Here is a 19405-nt window from a genome sequence, read left to right as displayed (position 1 = left end):
CCAGTGTTTTGCATGTACTGATGCGGTAGCTGTTCTACAATACATGAAGAATCCGTGCTACTGTCTTTGGCTTTTCAAGAGTTCTGCGGCAAGCTAGCTTGTGTCCTCCTAGCACACCACGTTTACCCTCTGTCACTCAGCTGCATACTTCAATCCTGTATCCTCGTCGATGATCCAGCTCCCAGGTAATTTCGAGCTTCAACCCCACACCCCAGCGTAGCCGTAGCTCCTTGTTCAGGTAGTCGATATCCCAATCCGAGGAGACTAGGCTCATCCCGCGGATAGCCTTGCGATTTGTAGCGCCGATCGCCTGTAGCCATCTCCTTGTCAGGCTACCCCAAAGCCAGAAGCGGCTTTCTCGCAAGTCGAGGTCAATCTTCTGCTCGTAGTAGAGCGGCAGGAGCTCGTGGCGAAGTGCTTTGCATGTCCGTGTGATGGCGGGCTTTTGCGGGATTTGAACTTTGTCGTCATCATCATACACCAAGTAATCTAGATATTCGCTACAAAGAGGCTCGATGTCGTCCAAGGCGAGCTTGCCAATCTTGGCCCACAGTTCGTCGGGCAGGTCGAGTAGGCGGAATGGCTGTAGAGGTCAGTGAGGTCGCTCTACCTCCGTCCAGGAATGAACTTACCTTCACCGGCACGATCTCAGCCATCTCACAGGGGTGTGGTATATCACGCAACACAGATGCTGGTGTCGGTATGAAGGTCGAGGATTGGAAAGCTTCACAAAAAGGAAGACATGTGAAACGTTGGCGAATGTCCGTGCGTCCCGTTGCGTAGCCGAGTATCCTTGTCGCCTTCTTCGCTGCTCTGAGCTGCCATCGCGAGCTTGAAAATTTTGCTGTACAATCTTGAAACCTGGCATGCTTTATCCGCCATCTCTACTCACGAACTTTGACGGCGACATGGCGGGCACAAATGCTGGCAGCAAAACTGAACGACTAATGCAGATCATTGAAGAAGCGCGCGGTACCGTCCTCAAGGCCTCGACCATTATCCAGATTGCCTCCAAAGCGGGATCTATTGTTACGGCTGTTGAGGATGACCCTGCTATTCGGCTTACACTCCTACAGCACTCAAGCGCAGTGTATCAGCAAGCAGCTGTTCTCAGCACCATCGCAGTGCTGTACTACAGCGTGTACACCAACGAGAATCATCGGCTAGGCAGACTCCTGGAGCTGATGATTAGTTTGGTTCGAGCGATCAGAAAATTACAAGAGGGCATCGAGTCGCACCTCGAAGGACATGCAAGCAGCACAGAGATACTGTCGGGGTGCAGAGCTTCAACGGCCAGCTGCAAAACGTACATCAGCGTGTCATGCAAGAGCGCGGTGAGGACGATGGTGACACATTGGTCTGCCAAGCCGGTACAGTCTCCCAAGGGATCATGGCTCAGACTAGTCATTCTACTGAGTCGGCGACGAACGAGCAAGTACCGGTCGAGCTCTACGTGAAACAACGTGGTCGCTCACAAGGGAGGAGAGATTCACCACAGCTCAGCGGCGGGACCAGGCTTCGCAAGGAAGATTTGCGGCAGATGACATACCACAGACTCGAGGGCAGCTTTCAGCGCTTGCGGACGATCCGCGAGGCACTCTTCCGCGATGTGGTAAAGGATGGCGACGACTTGACGCAGCTCCGTTTTGATGCCATCAATGCCGTGTGGCTATCACCATCCTTTGACTGCGTTGTGGACGGCCACCGCAACTCGGCACACTACCAGAGATTGCTTGATGTTTTGATTGATGTGCCAGAACCAAGCAAGCGGCACACGTACCACTGCACACCCCTTGATCTGGCTACAGCAATGTCGAAGCTGAGCATAGACGTCGGTATGATGTTCTTAGAAGATCCAAAGCACATCATTTGGCCACTTGGTGACGATACTGGCAATGCTCATTCTGTGGTTGTGTTGTGCAACAAAGAGGGTTATCGCTGGCGATATACTGCTGTGGAACTCCTTGCCGATGGGCAGCAGAGGCGAAGACAGCCGCCCACCTTCGAACAACTGCTAAGACCGGGACTGCGCAGCGTCCAGGCAGATTTTCAAGGCCTTGTCAACCGCTCCGTCAAGGGATGGAAGTCCTTCCCGTTCCTGAAGCTCCCAGCAGAAGTACGATTGCAGATTTACGATCGTTACTTAGAGGCGGGAGATCACTGTGATCGGATTTCTACTCATGTCGTCTCGGAACTACGCATGGAAGTTCCTGCCCCCCGCGGAAGATGCGCTTTCAACTCATCTGAGCTGCTGCGGCCTGAACAGTCATGGATGGCTTGGCCAGGGGCTGCGAACATCCAAGAGGTGTTCATTACTCTGCCACAAATGCGCGGCGTCTGCATCACGATATTTCCGAGTGGGTACAGGCTGTCAAGACTTCTCCATCTTTCGGGCAGCACGAAGCGTTATCAAGTCCAGATCAAAGCGTTCGAAGAGCTCGTGAGGATTATCATCGAAGATCACACCACACCTGGTATGAGCTTGCAAGATCTCGCAGCAGTGCTTGATTTTGGTAACAGCGTTTTTCACTTCTGAATAACGACTGCAACTTTAGGTCCATACCGTCGTTGGCGAAACAGCCAGATAGTAAGATATGTTCTGGTTCAGGGGCTCCTTGATAGGAGCAGCAGAATTCGACCACACGAACATCGAGTGCATCAGAGCGAGGATGAGTTCCGTGTTCCTCAAACATCAGTCCAGATAGCCACAGTCCACATCCTCTCAATCCTTCTCGCTCATGCCAAACTCTTCCATTATCGTCGTGACCCGTGCCTGCCTCTTTTCCGCCACAAGTCCCATCAGCGCCAAACCGATGTCCTTGATCTCATTGTAGCTGTGCAGCAGCGCAATATGGTCCTTGATAGTGGCGTTGGCTCCATCCATGGCTTGCTTCGATCTCTGTTCGTCAGTCCAATCCTCTGGCATCTCAAGTCCTGATGGCATTTTGGCTTCTTTGATCAATGCTTCCCGCTGTGACTGGAAATCTGCGAGCTTTGCCTCGAGGTTGGTGCGTTTGGTACCGAGAGCGACCAGACGTGGGTTGGTAGGTTTCTCAGGCTGGGAGCAGGCAAGCTCTTGACTCGGCTCTGTATTTGGCGGTGTTTCTTTCTTAATCTCTTCGGACCTGCGTTGAGATGGAGAGCTTGGGAGTGGGATGTCTGATGATGGAGGCTCCACTCTCGCCTCCAATGTCTGCTGTTGGCTTGGTAGTTCTTGTGAAGACATTACGCCGTTTGATGAGCGCGAGCACTTGGTTTGCACGATGTTGGATCGTGGTGTGATCTATCTTGGGATGAACAGACGCGTCGACGTGAAGTGAAGTCGCGATGTTTGTGGCATCTGGTAGATCGAGAGCTCCTTCCCACGTTGCCCTCGGAAATAACTTTCCGACACGCTTACCATTAACTGTCTCAGTCGCAGGCAGGGGCCATCCGTCCATCCTCTCTCCTACTGCACCATCACCGAACATTCTCCATATCCGGATACAGGCCATACGTGGCGTTCATACTAATGTACTCTGCTTGAAGCATATCTTCGCGCCCTTACAGCATTCGTAACGATATCCGATCGATCCGGATCGATTCCTGCGATGGCGACCTTTCGAACAAGACGTCTCCTCCTCGCCGCTCTCCTCGCCATTGCAACCACAGTCTACGCTCATGGCGGCCATGACAAGATTCCCAAGGGCGAAGTCATCTCCGTAGAGCCCATCGACACCACCCTCTGGACTCACATATTGATTCAATCCGTCGCATGGGGCATCATCTTTCCCACAGGCATGGTCCTCGGCCTCGTGCGTTCGCGATGGCACGTTCCCGCTCAGATTTTGGGAGCGGCGTTAGCAGTGGTTGGATACTTCATCGGACACCTGCATAAGGGACGGCAGTTTGGCCCGAATGCGCATGCCAAGTTTGCGAACTTGCTGATGTTCATTCTGGTGGCGCAGGCTGTTTTGGGGGTGTATTTGAAGATGCATATCGAAAGAGGATTCTTGGGTACGATAAGGAAGGGCTTGGTGAAAGCACACGGCGTGTTGGGTGGGATACTGCCAGTGGCGGCTTGGGTACAGATGCTGTTTGGTGGAATTGCTGCTCAAGGATTTTGTCAGGGAGATCATGTTGGGCAGTGTGCGGCACATTTCATCATGGGAAGCGCGTTTGTGGGATATGGGATTACGTTGACCTTATTGCTGCTGAACGGACAATCCTTCCTCGCGAGGACGGGCAGAAGTCAAGAGTTTTGGGACAGCTTGGTCATCGCACTTTGGGGTTGCGTGAACACCTTCACGGAACACAGGTGGGGCACGGCTTGGGTAAGAAATGATTTGCAGCATACCAGTATGGGCATCATTTGGTGGGCAGCTGGCCTCGTTGGAATCTGGCTTTCTCGCGATAGACAAGGACGGCCGAAGAGAAACCTCATTCCTGGTATTGTGATCTTCATGACTGGCTGGGGAATGAGCGGACACCCGCAGGAACTGATGCTGAGCACCGAAGTCCACAAATTCTTTGGTTACACCCTTATGGCCGCTGGCTTAACACGTATGATCGAGATCAGCTTTGTGCTACGTGACCGAACCACCCTCGTGGGCCCTGGAGGTGGCGACGTGGACGCTGAGATCAACAGTTTCCAATACCTGCCTCCATTCCTGCTCATAGCGTCAGGGTTCATGTTCATGGGCGCGACTGAGGAGCAGATTCAGGTTCTGGCTCAGAGTGGTGTGTCACATGTGGCGTACATTCTGGTTCTGTACAGCGTTGCATTCATAATATTTCTCTGTGAGTCTACCTCCCTTAATGCTGTCGTAAAGGCTGCTGACGCGTTTCTAGTTACCCTCATGCTCCTACACCTCTACTCTGCATATGCGGAATCAAACACAGCTGGCAAGAAGCCAATCAAGCTTGACGATGAGGAGCGGCCTCACATGAATGGCCATGCGAGGATACCCAACGCAGCAGATCGCCAGGCTCAGGATGCGGAGGAGTTTGAGCTTGAAGGTCTCATGAGTGACGATGACGAGCCAGATGCGCGCAAGACGAATGGGCACCTACCGCGTACATGATGCAGAGGCTATAGAGTATACTAAGCACGTGTGTATCTCCCTGTGCTTCTCGTTTTCCCAGCCATAAGCAATACTGGCTTTCACATGGCCCTGGCAGTCTTACATGCTAGTCGCAGACTCATAAGTTAGCATCCGCGACACGATGCTGAATAGCTTATGGAGGTTGAAGGCCGCCTTACCACGAGGCTGCCACGCTCCGCGGTTAGTATGGTCCGGAAGGCGATGCGTTGCATGATCTCCAGGCTAGCACACGTGGAGGCTCTTCCCAGGAATCATGCAACAGACTTCAACGGTATGTGAATCAATGGGTTGCCGACTTTGCTCTACAGAAGCTCACATCGCCAATGGCTCCTCCAATCGCAAATGGCTGATCTCACACTCCACACCATCTAGTTCACCACGACCTCTTCCATGTCATCCTCCTATCGATCAGACGACATGACGGTCAAGGTACGCTCTTGCACCGTTGACTTGGTTGGCATCATGTTTGCGGAGGTCTTTCTGATCGCAGCTTCCTCATATGAGCTCCAAGACGGGAACGAATGCGGCACGCCAAGGCACATCTCAAAACATCGACCGAACCTCCTCCCGCCATCGACAACTTTGTACACATTACTTTCACTCAGAACGGCGTTGGTGGAGTTCTCTTTACATCACGGGGCCAGCACAATGCTCACTTCCGCCTGAACGATACCCGCGTGACAAGCGCTCAGCGTCTGGCCTACCTTCCTTGCGATTCCTTCTGTACATCTGCCCATATATCGACACAAACAAGACGACAGCATAACACAGAGACAGTATGTAGCCCTCATCGACTTCCATCAGCGCCAGTGCGAGGGTGATGACCCTGCGACCCTTTAGCTGACCACCATACTCAGACCATCCAAATTCGACAGCGTTCGCGCCGAGCACCATCATCTGTCCCGATCAGCCCTCTCTATCTGCCACGTCCACCCAACGTAGCCTACGATGACCGATTCACCACACGACGGCTTGTTTGCAGATACTACAACCGTACAGTCAAAGGCACTACAGCCCCTGGGCAAGCAGAGACGCTTCGCCTACATCTCACTGCTTACGCGCTCGACGTACTTGGCCGGCGTCGTGCTGTTGGCACACACGCTGAGGAAGCAAGGCTCCCAGTATCCTCTCATTGTTCTGTATACCCCTTCACTGACACAATCAGCTATCGACGCCCTCGAGCTCGAAGCTAAGTACTCGGACATCGAGCTCAAACCCTGCGAGCTGCTCATACCGCCAGAGCACCACGAGCTAAACGTCGCGGTCGAACGCTTCACTGATACCTGGACGAAGCTCCGCGTCTTTGAACAGTTCCAAGATGGCTATGACGCGCTCTGCTACCTCGACGCCGACATGACAATTCACAAGAACATGGATGCTATCTTCGACAATGTTGAGGAGCTCCCGCAAGGCTGGATCGCTGCCGTTCACGACTGCGTCTGCAGCCCCGACAAGATGCCATGGACTCCAGAGGATCACAACCAAGAGAACTGTCCATTGACTCCACAATACCACTCCAAGGCTTTGACGCAGCCGATGATTGTCAAGACCACAGGCCGACCGACATATCAGCTGTTCAATAGCGGCATGTTCCTATTTCGTCCTCGGAAGCAGCTATGGCAGGACATACTTCAGTTTTTCAACACCACCGATCTGCTTGGCACCTTCAAGTTTCCAGATCAAGACTTTATGACACACTTCTTTCGTGGCCGTTGGATGTCTGTCGGTTGGCAGTACAACGCTGTCAAGACCATGGCTTACCGGCACGAGAACCTATGGCGCACAGATGAGATCGTGTGCCTCCACTACATTGTCGACAAGCCATGGGCAAAGCGGATTGGTACAGACGGAGTAGCAGGCTTCAAGGGTCTGGATGGTGACACACATCGAATGTGGTGGAGGGAGTATGAATCATGGGTAAGACCACACCACGGTTATCTGCGTACCCTTGGCTGATTCATCCCGTCTGTACAGTTCGCTGATCGTCAGGGTGACGGTCAAATGGAAGTCATCACAGTCATGAGCAAGCATGTTGCCCGACGCGAGAGCGAAGTCAGTGACGATGCACGCCCAGACATGGCAACTATCGGCCAGGAGGTTCACAGCGTGATTGATGTCGTCAGTGGCAAGGAGTTCATGCTAGAGGGGGAGAGACAAGTGGACGCTGCGCTCGACGCGGTAGCCGTCTCTCCCGTAATATTCTGGTGAACGGTAATGACGGTAACATACTACGGCCATGCTTTTGGGATGCTGTATCACAAATCACAACGATGGAAGATCTCTTGGGACGGTGGAGATAGATCACACCTAGATCGTAATGTGAAAGTTTGCTTTGAGATTCAGGCTGGATTCTGTCATTCCTTGGGCACGCATACCGCTCACGAGCTGAGGAGCTGACATGAAGCTTTTATGGACATGACATTTGGTATGATTGGTGCAGACAGGTGCTAGTAATCGCCACGCCACGCCCAATGAGAGCTCGAAGCACAGAGAGCTCATTGATACATGATGCCACGACCGCACCAAGTCGATGTGTTGGACTCAGCAGAGAGTTGTGTTGGGTAGCCTTGGGCCGTTGCGAATAGAGAACCCTTATCTGCACATATAAGTCTTGCGTATCTGACTGCCACCTCCACTAACCTCGTCCCTTCAAGAAAGCATCGTGTCCGGCCAACGTCAGGTCTGGTCGAATGTCATGGCAGTCGAAGTGAGTTCCTAGCGTTAACAGGGGAGCAAAGTGGATGATGAATTAGCACCTGGTCTTGCTCATCTCCTTCTGCAGACTGCATCTCTCTCTCATGGATCGATTGCCATTGTGTTATGGGAGGCCCAAACAGCCTTGGTGTTGTGCAGAAAGACAAGTGAGGAACGTCGGAGCGAAGCGACCAGGATTGATTGATTCTGTTGCCAAGCCAGGCCGGGGCGTGTCCAGAGGACTTCCACGGTGTTACACTAACTCCCGTCCTTGTTCGCACAACCTACGTGTCGACAGAACATCTCATGGCTCATGATCACTTCGTTCGGCACAGTATGTCGCTGATACGTTCTTCAGCATTACCGCGCCCACCTGCCGAGAGACGAGCAGTCAGAAAACCTGCCCTCTGATCATCTCACCATGTCACTACAGCATGCACAGCGGCCTGACAACGAGACTCAGCCTAGCCTGACGATCCCACACTTCGGCTATGTATGGTGCGCGGCTGGGGCGATCCTGTTGCATCACACAAGGCGTCGAAGGTCAAAGCCAGTGACGGGTCAACCGTGAAAGAGATGCTGCGAATGGAAGCTACGATGATACATTGTTGCAATGCGAAGCTACGTGTGACTTCTCATACCGCCTGGCGGGTACACGATCGAGCCCGCTGTCGAAGGCAGACATCTGTGGCGCCCTGCGCTTACCCAATTTCGAGTCGACTACCTTGTCCGCCATTTGCGAGGCGACCAATTCTCCTCCATCCTCCAGCATCTCGGCACGATATATGCTATCTCGCCCGTGCTCCGCCATGTCGAGGCTTTCCAGGCTAGCGATTTGGTCGCACAGCCTCTTCATTCGCTGCTTTGTGCTCTCGCGCATCTGGTGTACCTCGACCCTGAATTGCTGCCTTTGCGAAGCCTCGGCCAGCCAGCGCTGCATTTGACACGACACAACCACGTTCTCAGGATCAGTCGGGCGAAAATCGTCCGCATGGCTGCTTCGCTTCGACATGGCTGCTCCGATCGACCAGTTGGTGGTCTTTGTGGTTGAAGCTGTCATGATCATCGTCTTTGGCACGGTCTGGGTCAGCATTCTCTGCATACCCAATGCACGGAGCTCACTCACGTTCTCATTAGTTTGATGTCCGCCGCTGGCCATGAGAATCACAAGATCCATTTCTTCTCGTACAGCAGGACGACAACAGCTAAATAGTGTCTGCCATCATGCTTCTTATAGCTCGAAATGGCAGCTTAAAAAGCTTTCCGCAAGAGGTTTGCAAACGTCTGTGCAGTTGCGGTGTCTTCACGGGTACACATCACGATTTCAATGAAGTCGTTGCATAACCTGGCCGACAAAACATCGGCTGGAATCCCGAGATGCATCACGAATCAATCGAGTTCCTGCGGCTTGTGTTCCTTATGCACAATTGGGACCCAGTTGTGATACAGCGCGCAATCACGCAAGGCAGCTGCGCTGACCACTGGAAATGGCCGCCGCACAGCGAGCAATATCATGGGCCACGCACCTCCGTATCGTCGGCAGCAGATGACAGCTGTATAACGAGCTTCACTTTTAGGGGGGGCTGCCACTGTCGTTGCGCAGGGAACGTGGCGGACCATGTTCGTGGTGCTGATGGTGAGGTACGTTTAACCTCGAACGTGCAGAATGTCCGTTGCGCGGTGGCCAGCAGGGGACTTGAAAAGCATGCGGGTTGCCGTACATTGCAGGACCACTAAGATCTGGAAAATCCGCTTGCTCATCTAAGCAGACTGACGCTTCACTCGTGGTCGCCATCAGGCACCCATACATCGCGTGCCTTTTCCTGCCTTTGAGTAACCCACGAAGCCACGAACGGCTACCACAGCATGCAAGAGATTGTGATTCCACTCTGGCGATTATGATGGACATTCGGCTTTGATCAACCAATAATCTCATCCGTTGCCTGAGCCCGCCATCCTGGATTGGCTTACATGACAAGCTGACTGCTTGCGCTGCCACAGCCATGCAGCGACTCACGGAGGTCTACTGTCGTACAACCATGCAGGCTTCCCGCCATGTGGCCTCCACAATGTAGAGGCGGGATTACGCATCCGCAGTAGCTGGACTGCCACTGCGCATCACCCCAGGATTGGCCCCTGCCAATGTACCGCGACTTACGAAATGCACCATTTACGCGTGATGATTATACCGCGCTGGCGCGTCACCAGCGATCTCCAGAGCTCTTCGGCGTGCATGACAGGGGGAGCTTTCGCGCTCCTTGATGTCCAGCCAACGCGAGTTTTCATCGTAAACGGCGCTGAACACAGAACCACGAACATCTGGACAATCCAGGGCAGTGAATGGATGCCCTTATGACTGCTGTGGTACTTCCGACATGTGGGAGGTTTGCAAATCGATGGCCACACGACACGACAACACGCCACATTATGCTAACGATACCACGAGGCAGTTGCTACATCGCTAAGGCCTGTGCATCCATCCACGGATCATAAATATGCCGATACACCGTGGCATACATCTTCAAGCTCAGTCGTTCCTCTGGCCTCGACAATAGGTCTTACCTATGCCGGCGAGCACTACTTTGAAAACCTTGGACTTGCTTACCTTCCCACGGGTTTCTTTCGTCCCCTATGATTACGGCGCTCTGCGGCATTCGGCTCTATGCCGCGGCGTACCACCCGCCCAGAGACTTTATACGATAGTCAGGACCCGTTTCATTACCCCCCGAAGATGATCGAGGATGACCCGGAAGAGCCTCCAGCTGGAGCGGGTGGTCGTCCAAGGTATCGCTGGACAGCATACACGACTCTTTTGCTCATCATCCTTGTGATACACACCGATATCACGTTCAATGACATACCTCATGCGTTGAGGGACGAAAACGGTGATGGTCTGGGGTATGTCCCTGGCTCAACTGCAGCACGGTCACAAGGAGATTCTAACAGATTGACAGCAAGTCCACCTGTCGAGAGTACTGGCATAACATCTTCGGGTACAAGCCGAAAGTAGCACGGCTGCAAGACCCCGAAGGACGCAGGGCTCGACGCCAGCAGCAATTGCAAGCATGTCCACAAAGTCGGCGATTGAGCACAGAGTCCCGCAATGGCGTACGTGAAACCTGGGAAAGAATTGAGGCTGAGGCGGGCTACCCACACGGCTTTATAGCATGGCTCAGAGACATGCCGACAACATTTCTGCGGACTTCTGGCCAGCTCAACGACGCTGGGCGCGACAACGAGTGTACTTCACCGGATTTCCACGATGCCGAAAGCATTTGCGGAGTACTGGCTCATTGCGATTTCACCCAGGATCACGTTGCCGTTGCCGACCAAATCGAAACGCTGCTCCAACGAGGCGCGAACATCAACGAGCGTGGCCAGCTTGGCGAGACTCCTCTTCATCATGCTGTGAGATTTGGCAACATTTCCGCAGTCACCATGCTACTCGAATATGGCGCCGACACTTCAGCTGTCACCACCACCGGAGAAAGTATCTGGGACTTCGGGAATCGTGCTTGCCAGGAGCTCTTGGCTCGTGCGAGCCAGCTGGATGAGCACGCACTGCTGCGCTGTGCTCAGTGTTGGGTTCGGATTGCTTTTGCGAGGACTACTGTTCGCTTCAATCCTACTCGTGTCTACGAGGACAAGTCGACTTTCGTGGAACGCCGACCGCACCAAGTGGTGCCGTACTTGGAGCAGACAGCCCAAGGGGCCGACCTACTGCAGCCCCGTATAGTGCCTTCGCAGATCGTTGTACAGACAATAGCGCATGGCGAGCCCTGCTGGGAGGCCAACGCAGTATCCGCAGTGTGTACAGCCTTTTTGGACGACATTATGGAGCATCACAGGCAGTAGAGCGCTCAGAGACTGTGTACCTCAATCGTTCGAAATCCCAATGAAATCCAGAAGAATGATTTATCAAGTGAAGAAATGCTTAAAGGGTATCATATAATAAACATCACTAGCACTTCCGTGTCGCTTGCCAAACTCCGAGTCCTCGCCTATCAACCACTCGCTGTAATGTCGGCCAGACTCCATCATCGCCAAAGTCGAGGTCGTCTAGACCAATATGCCTCGTGTAATTCCAGAGTAGCACAAGATCAATATCTCCGTCAGTCTTCGCCGGGCCTGAGTATGCATCCAGGAATGTCGCGCTCAACGGTGCAACAAGCAATGTCGTGGTACTTGAGGAAGCGCATTGGGCATTCTGTTTCACCTGTCCCATCATTTCTGCCCCTGGCATGCCCATCAAGTCTGTGGTCGTTACGTCGTCATTCCTGCCATCGAGCAGCCACCTTGGCGGGCTGTAGGTCTTCCACCAGAAGACTTGGGCGACACTTTCTTGCTGCGCGACCCAGACCTGCGCCGGCACGGCTCCGCCTTGGTGGTAGATGCCAAATAGAATGCCTGCAAGGACGTTGAAGAAGATCCAGACTCCTGCCCAGACGCGAAGAGCCTGCTTTGGAACCTTGATACTGGAGAGTAGGAGGGGTACGGCTGGGAGCAGGAATCGTGCTTCTTGGTGCGGAAAGCAAGATAGGGCTGCGGTCCCGATGATTGCCGACCAGAACAGGATGTTGCGGTAAGAGGAGAAGAATACCAGAGGGAAAGCTGGTCCAATGAGTTGAGGGAGGTTGGCTACGAAGTGCTGCCAGAAAGGATGAAGGCCATGTTGTGCTAGGTTGGCCTTATCCGTGTTGTAAGCGAAGTTGTTCCACGGAGTGATGACTGCAGTCCGGTGTATGTCTCTGAGGTGTGGACGGTAGCCTTGGTAGAATTCGGTGTCCATGGTCACGGCAATTGTAAGCGTCAGAAGGCCTGCAATCAGCATGACTAGCACACGTAGTGGCTTCTTGTATAGTCCTGGCAGAAGCTGCAGCAAGGGAAGCAGCAGGAAGGCAGGAAATGTGATGCGATTGAAGACACCAAGAACAGCCAAAAATGCCAACACTGCGCATGCCATCGACTGCGTATCGAGGGTGTTGTCTCGGAGCCTCCCGATCAGGACCAGTGACCATAGCACTACCAGAGTCTCAATGCTGTTGGAGAATGTATGCGTCTGGTACGCCCAAGTCACATAGGACGATGCAACCAGCATAATCGCCCATCGGCGTTCCTTGACCGAATGCACTAGTTCATGGATGGCCCAGTCACCAAGGACAAAGCTCAGCAGGAACATCAGTATGCGGAGAGTATAGAAGGCCGTTGCAGGTGGCACAGAGCCATAGTCAAATCCTTCGTAGATCCATTTCAGAACAGTCAAAGGCCAGCCGTACACGAGCCAGAATGGAAAGATGCTTCGGATGGGATAGGATGATGTGAATTCCCAAGTCTTGTAGATGGGATATCCAAACACTTCGCCTATCACACATCATCAATTGCACGCTTCAACACATCGTTGGAGACGGAGCTAACATACCAGCAATGACTTCCGGCCCTTGGAAGTGTTCGTCAGGGTGTATGTAGCTAGGACTTAGCGCGAAGTACAGCCTAACAAGCACAAGCGCCAGGTAAAGCCTGCGCCACATGGTGCTGAGACTGTGCGTGCTTCAGAAGGCGCCAACATGGGTCGGAGTCGTATGCAGTCGGACATGCGCTGAGATGGCGGAGGCACTTTTCATTGTTGTGAAAGACGAAACAAATGTCCACGAGCAAGACAGGAGAGCACGCGTCGTCGTTTGACACGCGAGATTCGGCGCTAGGCCAGCAGGGGTAGCGGGACATGATCTCAGAGGACATTCTTTGTCCTACATGTACCTCCTATGCTGTTGTCGTCGTGCTGCTGCGTCTGAAAGGAAGGCGCTACCTAGTGACTGCACTCTGCAATGTAGCTTGTCAGTAATTGCCTCCATACGTGTACAGAAGCTACTCATCATCGCCGTAGTTTCTGCTTTGCAGCACGTGACGCTGTCACACCTGACCTGTCCCTCATTGTCGTCATCTTGGCGGCTGATTGTCTGTCTGCTGCTTCCCGCACTCCCGCCACAATACAAGCCACGTTACTCATTGACGTCTATTTGGTGAATGCGCAGCAAACAGTGTATTCAGGCAGCAAGGCGAGCAGATGTTCACTTGCTCGATGGAAGGGCGTGTTGTGATTGGTCAATCTGCTTGTGCGTCGTGGTCCGAGCGTGCTGCTGCCTTTCCGACGAGCTCACTAGCTTGAAGCGGCCTTCTTCTTAAGACTGTCCCACTCTCCGACTTCCAACAACTTCATCACGCACATCCACCACCGCCCGACCACCACAACAACCTCACACACCGCCGCAAATCCTCCACACAACAATAACTAACAACACAAATTACCAACAACCACTACCGACCGACACTATGTCTACCACCGAGAACACCGACGCACAGGTGGTCAAGCTCGTCTCTTCCGACAATGTCGAGATCATGACTGGTAAGCGCGCACACCACATCTACTGAGTCGCATCACATACTAACACATCTCGCAGAGCGCAAGATCGCAGAGCGCTCCATGCTCATCAAGAACATGATCGAGGACCTTGGTGCTCCAGGCGAGGAGCCAATCCCCATCATGAACGTAAGTCGCATCACCACATGCTCACATCACATGCGCGCACATACTGACTCACTTTTCAGGTATCCGAGGCCGTCCTCCGCAAGGTGCTCGAGTGGTGCACCCACCACAAGAACGACCCCGCGCCATCCCAGGACGACGACGCCGACTCCCGAAAGAAGACGACCGACATCGAGGACTGGGACCAGAAGTTTATGCAGGTCGACCAAGAGATGCTCTTCGAGATCATCCTCGCCGCGAACTACATGGACATTAAGGCCCTCCTCGATGTCGGCTGCAAGACCGTCGCAAACATGATCAAGGGCAAGTCGCCAGAGGAGATCCGCAAGACCTTCAACATCCAGAACGACTTCACCCCAGAAGAGGAGGACCAGATCCGCCGCGAGAACGAGTGGGCTGAGGACCGTTAAGCGGCTCTTCACTTCCGTCTCTCACGGACCTGCGATACTCTCGACATCACCCCCATTGCTACGATGCATTTAGCGGTTCACAAGGATGGCTTGGCTGCAAGGCGTTTGGCGAACATGGAGGGTGGGACATGCATTATGACTGGGCTTACGAAACGAGGCATGCTCACAGCGGCGCTGGACCCCACGGCGGAACCGGCGGCTGATGAAGCAAATGCTCAGCGCAAACGGCGCATCGGCTGTATCTAGACGGCTGAAATGATTTTCCTGAATCACTTGACTCTTTCCATGTCACTATCTCTGTGCTTTCCGTCGTGATCTCCCCAAATTGTCCCGTCGTTTCACAAGCGCTTGCTCATCGATGCAGTCATATCCCGCTGACCCGCATTTCGGCTTCCGTCCTGGGGTGAGCTAACCAGCTCCGATTACTCCCTATGACACCCACCATAAAGTTTGGATCTATGCTGGTATCTCCCACACGATTTCGCAATACATCCCTGAACGCGACACGCAAGCTTGCCAGGACAACGGGCTTTTGGCAGCATCAAGATCACGATCGTCGTGTCTGGGGAAAGGCTCCTTGTGAGAAAGGTGCTTACACTGACCTCCTTGCTCTACAGAAGAGGGTACACCATGCCCAGATCCTATCAAGTAGAAAAGCCATGCACCTTTATGACATGCACCTGTATCCCCTGCTCACACTCCTGCTACCCACACATGCTCCTCACGCAAATACGCCCACATCAATGTCAATACTGAGGCACTTCACTCGAACTAAGAGCACTCCTCTTCATCGGCGGCGGTGGTGGCGGCTTCTTCGCCCTGCTAGGCGGTGGTGGAGGTGGCGCTTTCTTCGTCTGACTGCCACCATCCTGCGACATGGTGCTCCAGCTTGGAGTCCTGTGGTGCTCATCAAAAGTAGATGATCCGTAATCGCTATGGTCATCCCCAAAGACATCAGGCGCTCCATCCTGGCCTCGCAATTTCGTGATTCGTAAGTTACTTCGTGCTCCAAGGAGTTGAGACGGTTCTGTGGGTACTCGAGACAATCGTGGCATTCCTGCTGGGCTTTCGCCGCGGTTCAGGGATGTGGGACCCTCGAATCCGGGAGTGGAGGTGCTGCGTGTGTTCTGGTTTGGTCGGACGGGGAGATCGAAGCCGGGAAGTTCTTTGCGTGGTGAGCTGGCTGCTGAGGGGACCCTGGAACCAATTCTGCGAGGAGGTTCAAGAGGCTCGTCTTCTTCGATTCTGCCAAAGCGGTCGTTGATGGAGCTTGCGCGGGAGCGGGTAGTGTTGCGTCTCGGAGCACCGCCGTTCACCGGCGATGCTGTGCTAGCTCTGCTGATGCCACCGACCATGGCTTGTCTGTCAGGATGTCAGTCATGAGGTCTTGTGCAGTTCATTGATAAACTCACGCTGGCCAGTCTCGCTTCAGCTGCATCAGAACCTCTCGGCATCGATCGTAGTAGGTCAACTCCGCTTCCAGGAAGCTCGTCAAGTCCTGCACAGACTCGACCTCAGCCTCCTTGATGTCGATCATCCTTCTGTAGACGTCCTCACTACTCTCCTCGTACTTCATCTTTTGGTTCCTGAGCTCCTCCTCCATCCTGAAGTCTTCCTTCTTGCTCTTCTGCATCTTAACCGAAGCTGTGTCATAGGCCAATCTCCTGCTATCCAACTGCTTCCGTGCTCTTTGAAACTCTTTCATCTGTACTAGAGATCGTTCCAGCGATTCCAGCCAGCTGCTGGTAGCATTGGCACAGTACGTCTCCTGCATGCGGGCAATACGCTCGTTGGCTCGTCCCAAGGAAGAGAGGCACTGGCCGAACTCGGAGTCTGGTTCGAAGTCGTCCCCGTGAGCGACCATTGTTGAGCCAAAATAGCCTATGGGCAGTTGCTGTTCCTTGTCTTGGTACTTCTCGCGCTTCGCGGTGTGCTGGACGTAGATATCGGCGGACTTCTTGAGCTTCTCCATTCCTGGGCAGACTTGTAAGTAGGTGTATGTGGCTACAGCCTGCATATTGCATACCATTGTGCCGCAGATCCATCTCCATCTCTAGCGATTTGAAGTCATCCGTGGTATCCGTCTTGACCTCGCCTCCCATACGCTCCTTGCCCCATTGCTTCATGCGATCGAACTTCTTGTTGATGTTCATGTTGGCGATGTCACTCTTGCTTGCAGTGCCTGAAGAATTTGTGCTAAGTCAATAATTGGGTGATCCTCTGCGACTTGGGTTGCGGGCAGCTCGAACTCGTGGCAGGCAAAGGTCAGGATCGGATAGCCTGTTTGCGGTGTCGTCCCTGATTTGTGTCGGGTGAGTGCTGCAAGGATAAAAAGGCAGGAGCGGAGGTAGACGGAAACTCTCAGACGATCTGACGGTGAAGTGCTCTGCGAATCTGAGGCTGGCAATTCGTGTACGTTCTAGTTGGCCGTAGTCGAGGAATGGACTCGGCCGCGTCAGCAAAGAAGAGAAGGGAGAAGGAGCTGGCAGAAACGACTGTGAAGTAGCAGAAACGTCACTGGGACACGTAGTCTCAGACAGAATGGAATTGTATGGATGTTTCAACTTGGAACGAGCGTCGTTGAACTTCTGGTGGGGAGCGGCTCGAGGGTCTGCCTGCAAATTGATCTCGGTTGAATGATGGAGCGCTCTACTGGTTCGCCTCTCCCGCGCTCGTTTTCATATGCACCACCAGAGACGCCATCTAAGCCACCGTGCTTGATACGGTGGTTGCACCGATGCGTGACAGGGGCGGGAATGTGGGATAATGCAGCAGAGCACGCCGAGCAGGAAAAAGGTAAGCACCTCACGTCACAGAACATCACAGTAGGTCCAACAGAAGATGAGCAAACGTTTTGAAACGGCCTTCAGCGTTCGAAGTTCTAACGGAGTATCGCAGCCTCGCAACCCCGAAGAGCAACGTCTTGCGAATGGCATAGGCTTCTATCGAGCCTTGTAGATTGCTTTCGTCGTCGTAGAGAGCAGTCATTACTGTTGATTAGGCGTCTTGAGGTTCTCAGCTTCAGTTGGACTCAGTGTGCATCACAAATGACAAGGATACATAATGGGTCAAAGGCTCGTATTGCATACCCTACGCAACTGCTGGAAATCCCATCCTGCTCTGCGATCTTCGAGATGCTTGAAACTGCGTAGCGTGTATGGCACATGAATTCGTCTTGGCTTTCTCTCTGAGGAACCCTGCAGAACGTGTAGCTATCTGTCTTTCGTACAGACCTGCTATGGCCCATGAAGCAGCTGCCATGACCACGCTGCGAAACCCTGAAGACCCCAACAACACCGTAATGCCCAAAGATGCATTTAGTCCTTGGTCTTCTGGGTACCACGTAGCAGACCCGTTCTCCGGGCAGCGATGAGACCGGCCTTTTGACCTTGTGCGGCGTAGCGGGAGATGGTCGAGGCCTTACCAATATGCTGGTGGTTACCACCACCGTGAGGCTAGAAAATATGTTAGCGTTCTGCCCGACATTCTCTGAAAATCTTCGGCATCTTACATGGTCGACTGGGTTCATGGCAACACCACGAGTCTTTGGCCACGAGTTACGCTTGACAGCGAACTTGTGCTTGGCGCGCGACGCCTTCATGAGAGGCTTGTCGGTACGACCTCCACCAGCGACGATACCAATCATACCACGGACGGAGCTCTTGACAACCTTCTTGGCGCCAGATGGGAGCTTGACACGGGTCTTGCCCTCGTCTGGGTTGTGGCCGATGACTGTGACATAATTGCCGCTGGTACGTCCAAGAGCACCTCTGTCACCAATCTTCTCCTCCACGTTGCTGACCACAGTACCTTCTGGAACGGAGCCGAGTGGGAGGACGTTGCCGATGGTGAGCGATGCGTTCTTGCCGGCGTAGATGAACTGGCCGGTGTACATGCCCTCGTTGGCGATGAAGGTCTCGGTGTGGAGCTTGTATCGGTATGGGTCACGAAAAACGACCTTTGCGAGTGGTGCGCCACGGCCGGCATCGTGGACAATGTCCTTCACGACACCGCGGATGTAACCATGTCGCTCGGCGTAATCGTATGTCCTGAACTTGGCGGGGGTCTTGTTGAGGCCTTGAATGCGCAGTTAGTATCCCATCAATGGCTCGAGGATTTTGGTGCTTGAAGCGTACGGGTGTTGGCTGTGAAGATAGAGCCACGGCCCTTCCTCTGGTTGCGGATGACACGACCCTAATACCGTCAGTTGACTGCCCCGGATACATTCGCATCAGTGTGTGTGTGTCGCATACCATCTTGTAGGCTGGGTGGTGTTATTGACAAGCAGTCTTGAAAGATCCAACATGAAGTTCGAGAGGAGGAAATCGATCTTGGAAGGTGCGAGTCTTGGCGGGGCTGTAAACAGCTTAGCGCGCGAGTCACGTGTTGGCGCAAGTCGAACTGCTCCTCCTTGCGCAAAACTGCACCTCGTTCTTCAACAGCCTGCATAACAACATCTACCACATCGCATTTGCTGCATACCATCGGATTACATCTTAGTATGATCCTGCGATTCTTTCGATACCCCTCTTGTCGCGCTGCCAAGTCCACTGCGCCATATAGCACGGCTGGTAAGTGAAATCTCAGTATCTTCTTCAGAAAGACTCAAGATATGTATGTTACGGGTGCCGCATGGATCTGAAAGGCTGGGAAGGCTGTTTCGCAAAATGCTT

General features: G+C 53.4%; 10 protein-coding genes across 10 annotated transcripts; 5 read left to right on the top strand and 5 right to left on the bottom strand.

Annotated features, from left to right (window-relative positions):
- Positions 1–136: 136 nt before the first annotated feature.
- CLAFUR5_07116 (uncharacterized protein) lies at positions 137–656 on the bottom strand (the record flags this gene model as incomplete). The annotated part of the gene is made up of 2 exons (XM_047906264.1): positions 137–583; positions 633–656. 2 exons carry the CDS (start codon positions 654–656, stop codon positions 137–139), a joined length of 471 nt encoding a protein of 156 aa, XP_047762959.1.
- Positions 657–866: 210 nt separating this feature from the next.
- On the top strand, positions 867–2536 carry CLAFUR5_07115 (uncharacterized protein; the record flags this gene model as incomplete). Its single annotated transcript, XM_047906263.1, has 2 exons — positions 867–1196; positions 1259–2536. The coding sequence occupies 2 exons, from the start codon at positions 867–869 to the stop codon at positions 2534–2536; spliced, it is 1608 nt and encodes a 535-aa protein (XP_047762956.1).
- A 186-nt stretch (positions 2537–2722) lies between these two features.
- On the bottom strand, positions 2723–3226 carry CLAFUR5_07114 (uncharacterized protein; the record flags this gene model as incomplete). The annotated part of the gene is made up of 1 exon (XM_047906262.1): positions 2723–3226. One exon carries the CDS (start codon positions 3224–3226, stop codon positions 2723–2725), a length of 504 nt encoding a protein of 167 aa, XP_047762957.1.
- A 364-nt stretch (positions 3227–3590) lies between these two features.
- CLAFUR5_07113 (uncharacterized protein) lies at positions 3591–5063 on the top strand (the record flags this gene model as incomplete). The annotated part of the gene is made up of 2 exons (XM_047906261.1): positions 3591–4779; positions 4831–5063. 2 exons carry the CDS (start codon positions 3591–3593, stop codon positions 5061–5063), a joined length of 1422 nt encoding a protein of 473 aa, XP_047762954.1.
- Positions 5064–6032: 969 nt separating this feature from the next.
- CLAFUR5_07112 (Galactinol synthase 6) lies at positions 6033–7292 on the top strand (the record flags this gene model as incomplete). The annotated part of the gene is made up of 2 exons (XM_047906260.1): positions 6033–7001; positions 7059–7292. 2 exons carry the CDS (start codon positions 6033–6035, stop codon positions 7290–7292), a joined length of 1203 nt encoding a protein of 400 aa, XP_047762955.1.
- Positions 7293–10440: 3148 nt separating this feature from the next.
- Positions 10441–11633, top strand: CLAFUR5_07111 (uncharacterized protein; the record flags this gene model as incomplete). Its single annotated transcript, XM_047906259.1, has 2 exons — positions 10441–10676; positions 10733–11633. 2 exons carry the CDS (start codon positions 10441–10443, stop codon positions 11631–11633), a joined length of 1137 nt encoding a protein of 378 aa, XP_047762952.1.
- Positions 11634–11739: 106 nt separating this feature from the next.
- Positions 11740–13306, bottom strand: CLAFUR5_07110 (GPI mannosyltransferase 4; the record flags this gene model as incomplete). Its single annotated transcript, XM_047906258.1, has 2 exons — positions 11740–13139; positions 13198–13306. 2 exons carry the CDS (start codon positions 13304–13306, stop codon positions 11740–11742), a joined length of 1509 nt encoding a protein of 502 aa, XP_047762953.1.
- An 802-nt stretch (positions 13307–14108) lies between these two features.
- Positions 14109–14732, top strand: CLAFUR5_07109 (E3 ubiquitin ligase complex SCF subunit sconC; the record flags this gene model as incomplete). The annotated part of the gene is made up of 3 exons (XM_047906257.1): positions 14109–14181; positions 14237–14325; positions 14385–14732. The coding sequence occupies 3 exons, from the start codon at positions 14109–14111 to the stop codon at positions 14730–14732; spliced, it is 510 nt and encodes a 169-aa protein (XP_047763094.1).
- Positions 14733–15478: 746 nt separating this feature from the next.
- Positions 15479–16885, bottom strand: CLAFUR5_07108 (uncharacterized protein; the record flags this gene model as incomplete). The annotated part of the gene is made up of 3 exons (XM_047906256.1): positions 15479–16094; positions 16145–16706; positions 16759–16885. 3 exons carry the CDS (start codon positions 16883–16885, stop codon positions 15479–15481), a joined length of 1305 nt encoding a protein of 434 aa, XP_047763511.1.
- A 1164-nt stretch (positions 16886–18049) lies between these two features.
- Positions 18050–18988, bottom strand: CLAFUR5_07107 (60S ribosomal protein L2; the record flags this gene model as incomplete). Its single annotated transcript, XM_047906255.1, has 4 exons — positions 18050–18187; positions 18244–18809; positions 18869–18926; positions 18986–18988. 4 exons carry the CDS (start codon positions 18986–18988, stop codon positions 18050–18052), a joined length of 765 nt encoding a protein of 254 aa, XP_047762836.1.
- Between the last annotated feature and the right edge of the window lie 417 nt (positions 18989–19405).

This window comes from Fulvia fulva, chromosome 6 (genome assembly GCF_020509005.1).
Source record: "Fulvia fulva chromosome 6, complete sequence".
NCBI classification, from domain to species: domain Eukaryota; kingdom Fungi; phylum Ascomycota; class Dothideomycetes; order Mycosphaerellales; family Mycosphaerellaceae; genus Fulvia; species Fulvia fulva.
The sequence above is the reverse complement of the archived record's forward strand: the minus strand, read 5'-3'. Positions and strand labels throughout refer to the sequence as shown.